The sequence below is a fragment of the Myotis davidii genome, unplaced genomic scaffold, assembly GCF_000327345.1.
Source record: "Myotis davidii unplaced genomic scaffold, ASM32734v1 scaffold713, whole genome shotgun sequence".
Classification (NCBI taxonomy): Eukaryota; Metazoa; Chordata; class Mammalia; order Chiroptera; family Vespertilionidae; genus Myotis; species Myotis davidii.
The window spans coordinates 223,402-228,806 of NW_006285038.1; the positions used below are offsets into that span (position 1 = coordinate 223,402).

General features: G+C 35.2%; 1 protein-coding gene across 1 annotated transcript in view; it reads right to left on the bottom strand.

Moving 5' to 3' along the window:
• The window catches only part of LOC102765647 (CUB and sushi domain-containing protein 3), a gene marked incomplete at its 5' end in the record, with an annotated part of 698,415 nt that overhangs the window by 3,686 nt on the left and 689,324 nt on the right, over positions 1–5,405 (bottom strand). Inside the window, 2 exons of the mRNA XM_006755250.2 lie at positions 1,358–1,493; positions 3,542–3,629. Of these exons, the coding sequence (XP_006755313.1) occupies positions 1,358–1,493; positions 3,542–3,629 (224 nt within the window). The remainder of the gene's footprint in view (positions 1–1,357; positions 1,494–3,541; positions 3,630–5,405) is intronic.

The following is a 5,405-nucleotide window of genomic DNA, read 5'->3' on the forward strand; positions in this document are numbered from 1 at the left end:
AGGAGGGGAGGTACAGTCAATTTGCATGTCTCTCTTTTATTAGATTACATAGCTAAGATCTGGAAACAACCCAAGTACTAAGAGTAGATGAATGGACAATGCACCTGGCTATAAAGCAAGTCGTGTTCCTGGGCTGAAGAAACTGTAAGGAGACTAGTTGTTGCTAGGGAGAGGAAGCCAGGTGTTGCTACATGACATCTTTACCTGGATGAACACTTAGCATATTAGCCTTTTATATATATAGATATCCAGTATAGGCGAGTCAGTATAGAAAAAAAGCGGATTAGTTTTCTGGGGTGGGGTGGGAGGAATGAGAGTGACAGCTTAATGAGTACAGTTTCATTTTAGGGTGATGCAAATGTCGTGGAAGTAGCAGTGATGGTTCCATGACATTGTGAATGTGCTACATGTCACTGAATTGTACACCTATCATGGTTTAAATGGTTTTCTGTGGTGGGTATCTTACCACAATGATAGAAAAAGCTTGTTATCGTTTGCTTTATAAAACATTTAGTAATGATTTTATCATCAATAAAATCTGATATTGACAAGATCTAACCAGCTGCTTATCACAATTAATACAAATGTATGTAATATTAAATAAGCCATTCTTAGATAAAACAGAGACTGACATTTATAATAAAATATCGGTTTGGGAAAAATGCATTTAGGTAATATTCATTTAATTATCTGATTACCTAAATATTTTTTGTGATAAGTGATGGTTCTAAATAGTGGAGAATTCATAGTAAAGCCTTTCTCACCAGGATACTGTAATGGATATAGTCAAGAAGGACCAATAATAATATGTTTAATCCTGTACTAGATATGTCAAAATATAACATATTAATTACATAATCTTCTTAAAGCAAAAGCAGGTACTCAGGAAGACTAGAGGATTCCACCAACTGCCTGCCTGGGTGAAACTGTTTAATATTTCATGTGAACCAAGGGGCTTTAATTATAAGTTTCTGCCTAGTTCTCTAAATAAGTCTGATAGTGGATATCACCTCTTTAATTTAAAACTTAACCTAGATTTCATATCTCTAAAGTCTCATTATGGGTAATTTAAAAATAACTTGGACAACTAGTTATGTACTAGGACATTGATAGGCGAAAGAAGAAAGGGTTAAGTTGAATGCGTGTGCAATTTAACAGAGCAGTTTTTATTGTGTGCATATAAGGTTGGTGAAAAGGAAGGCAGGGAAAATAAGGTTTTCAACAACTGTGGCAACATTTAGCACATAGATATTGCAACAACCCAGAAAAAAATGGAAATTAAAATTTGAAGTAGAATAGTAAAAAGAACACGAATATAGATTTGGGGAATATGTGTAGTTAAAGTCAACAAACTTACCTTTGTTTATAAAGATAAAATCCAAATCCTGCAAATATAAGTGCAAAAAAAGGCACAAGAATAGCAATGGCCACAGAACTACTATTTGTACCATGAGGTTGATTCGAAGAATTTAAACCCTCTGACATATTCAATCCTATAAAATAAAATAAAATTATAAGTACATAATCAACTCAATTTATCACAGTTGATTTTTATTTTCTGAACCAATTAATTTTTCTCTTTCTTGGCAGTGTACATAGAATAATGAAACTCCTTCAGCTCAATTCCACACAATTTTGCACAATGCCTATTATGCATAAGATATTTTCTCAGGAAAGGATACAGAATAAAAATAAGCAGCATCTTTGAACTGAAGAGTTTATACAACTGTGAGAAGAACACTAAGACATAAATAAGTGGATGCATCAGGCATGAATTAATGAGCAATGTTCTTTAGGAAGGGAAGGAGAAATTCCATCTGCTGGTATGTAAGAACGCTTCTGGAGGATATACACTATGAGATGTGTCTTGAAGAATGAGTAGAACAATGAATGGAGGAAGAAGCAGGACCATCAATAACCTAGAAATGGGAAGATCGGTGGCGTATTTACGGGATGTGACAAGCATTCGGCATAGATGTGTGGAAATGACTGTGGTAGAAATAGGAGGCTAAAATGGTTAGCTATGATTAAACTTTGAAAAGGCATAAATAGTCCAAAGAGCTCAAACTTACTGCTCACTAACAGTGAGGGATAATGGAAGGTGTTCAACAATGAAAGGGCCAGTGATAAAACATGATTTAGAGCAGTGACTGGTGTCGGATGGACTCGAGGGGGTCCAAACCGGAAGCCAGAGTAATTTAAGGTTGCAGTAACAACCCAGATAAAACAAAATTAAGATGTGAATTAAAACTCTAGGAAGAGGATAGGTTTAGGTGAACATTTTGGAGTTAAAACCAAGAGAACGTGTTTGTGTGCCACATGAAAGAGGTTAAAGGCATAGGATTATAGTGCTTTACTCGGGGCTGAGTAAATGGTGATGAGACTGGCCGTCAGAAAATGAGAAAAGTCAGGTTTGTCAACACAATGGCACATGTGTCAAGGGGAACTAAATAACAATTATTTTTTCGGTTCCCTTTTTATAGGTTCTGTTTTAGATATGTGTAGTGTTTGAGATGCTTTTGGAAACATTGTGCATTTCATTACACAACCGTTTTACTGTATCATGTTAATGTTTTATCCTGTTTTTAAAAATAACACAATTTTAGGTAAGACATTATCTGAAATTACTATTATTGCTTATTTAGAGAAAGTTAATTTCACTTTTTGATAGTTATATTCAACTATATGATACCTCAGGCCAGGTTTTAAAAAAAAGTTATTACTTTATTCTATACATATTTTTCCAGGGACTCAGAATATTTATGTAAAAGTTCAAAGTAATTAAATTTCTAAGAAAATGTCAAATAGTAGATTTTTAGAGCCATAATTTATTCTTTATGTAGCAACAACACAAGATAATGGCAGACAATATAACTGAGGAAAATTATACAATCCCCCCCCAAAGAAAACTATATCCCCAAGCTATGTTATACCCCCCAAAACTTACACATCCAAAGCTATGTTAATAAATACATTTCAGGCAAGGCCTTTACATGTTTACACATATTTTAGCAGGATTGGGAATAAGAATGACAAAACCCTGTACCTCCCACAGCAAACTTATGTATCTGAAGAGCACAAAGCCCCGATGCTACACCCATTCCTCAAAGTTATTTTCCCTTTCCAGACTCTATGAGTTTCTCAAAGTGCCACTACATTCTCGAAGAAGAAAGAAAATTGCAACAATATTCAAACTGAAGAGAAGTATTCCAGTTCTCATGAGATAAGATAATTTACAGTTTAATATTTTCCTTTATATCTATATCACTTTTTCTCCTTTTTACTTGCTTAAGGGCAAAATAGTTTGTCATGTTTATTGGAAAGATGATGAAAAACCACACTGTACAGAGGTGGTACATAGAGAACCAATATTTTGAAGAATGAGATTGTTTAAAAGGCTATCAAAATGGATCAATGTATAGTCCTGACAATGCAAAATCCAAAATGTAGTAAGTGTGCCTAATATACAGAATCTACTTTATTCTCTTATGATGTTTGGAGTAATAAGTAAACTACATGAAAATGAAAATGAATACATTACCCAGTCTTTGGAGTCCAAATTGCCCATAATCTTTGCCCTGAATAAATCCTTGAAACACATAAGTAGCTCCATCAGGCTCAGCAGAAACCTAAAAATATTTATAATTTGATTAAATGTGAAGACTGCCCACAGATATATTTTCCCAACCTTAATAAATATTCAATGTTATTCTGAAATGAATAAAAGGCAAAGTTCCTTTTTCCTATATAAACCACAGAACATTGTACAAATTTTCCATCATTAAAAGAAAAATCAAAATTGTAATTTGTAAATAATTATGATATTAAAAAGGCAAGGTGATTATTAATGTCATGACATAGATATATAGATTTCTTTTAGGCTAAGAAAACAACTGGCAAAGAAAAGAGCAAGGATACGATGAAACAAGAAGCAAATGCTCAATTGAAAATTAAAGTATAAAAATAGCATGTTTTCAGATTAAATTACTCCTCAGCATTTATGCACTTCTCCCCACTCCAATGACCTTCTTGGGAAAAGTATATTTCGCATCTCACTGAGTTGGGTTTGGTTCTGTGACTTCCTTTGGCCAATAGAATGTGGGTGGAATTGACAATATCAGGCCTTAGCCTAGGTCTTAAGAGGCATGTTTCCCTTTATAATAAGTTAAGTCAGTCACAAAAGGCCACATATAATATGATTCTATGAATATGAAAGTCAAGAACAGGGAAATCTGTAGAAATAGAAAAAGATTTGTGGCTGCCTAGGGCTGGGGCCGTGATAGGGAATGGCTGGGCGAGATGATAGCTAAAGGATATAGAATTTCTTTCTGAGGTGAAAAGTATTCTAAAATCCACCGTGGTGATGGTTGAACATTTGCAAATATACCAAAAGTCATTGAAGACAACACTATAAACGGTTGAAGTGTAGGCTGTGTGAATTATATTTCAATAGAGCTGTTAAACAAGGAGGTGCATGTTTGCCACTGTGTCACCAAGTGCTTCTGACCCGACAGAAAAGGAGAAGCTTCAGGGAGCTGGTGCAGCTCCAGCCTGGGCCCCAGAACAGACTCCGTGGCTTCTAACAGAATGTGGGCCACATGGACAACAGGTCTGGCCACACTAACCTCAGACACATGAGCAAGAACTAAATCCTGGTTCAGTGACTCTGAGATTGTGTGGCTATGTCTAATGCTGTAAATGCTGATTATTAACATATTTTTTTTTAAAAAAACTGTACATGGGTAGCATCATTTGATCTCATACATAAAATAGGAATTTACACATTTCAATCTTCCTGCTAAGTAATAATAATAATTAACCCTGATGGTTGTTCTAATTAGCTGCAATTGGCCACCTAAGTCATGTCTCTCTCTATATATATATATAAAAGCCAAAGCAACCAGAATGCCAAACTACTAGTTGCTACGACACGCACTGACCACCAGGGGGAAGATGCTCAATGCAGGAGCTGCCCCCTGGTGGTCAGTGTGCCGGCTGGAAGGCCCCGGCCGACAGCTGGAAGACCCTGATCGGCCCTGATTGCCGGCTAGGCCTAAAAACCCCACCCATGCACAAATTTTGTGCACCAGGCCTCTACTAGTATTATAAAAGTTATAAAACAAAACAACAACCAAAAACTTGACTCTCTCTCTTTAAAGCAAAATATACCAAACCATCTGCACAAGTCTGATATAGCACAAGTGGTAAAATTTATTCTTTATTATCAGACATCATACTCTAGGCATGGCAGTTTTTATTTTTTTATTTTATTTTTATTTATGTATTTATTTATGTATTTATTTATTTATTATTTAAAATATTGATTTCAGAGAGGAATGGAGAGGGAGAAAGAGATAGAAACACCAATGATGAGAGAGGAGCATTGATTGGCTACTTACTGCTCG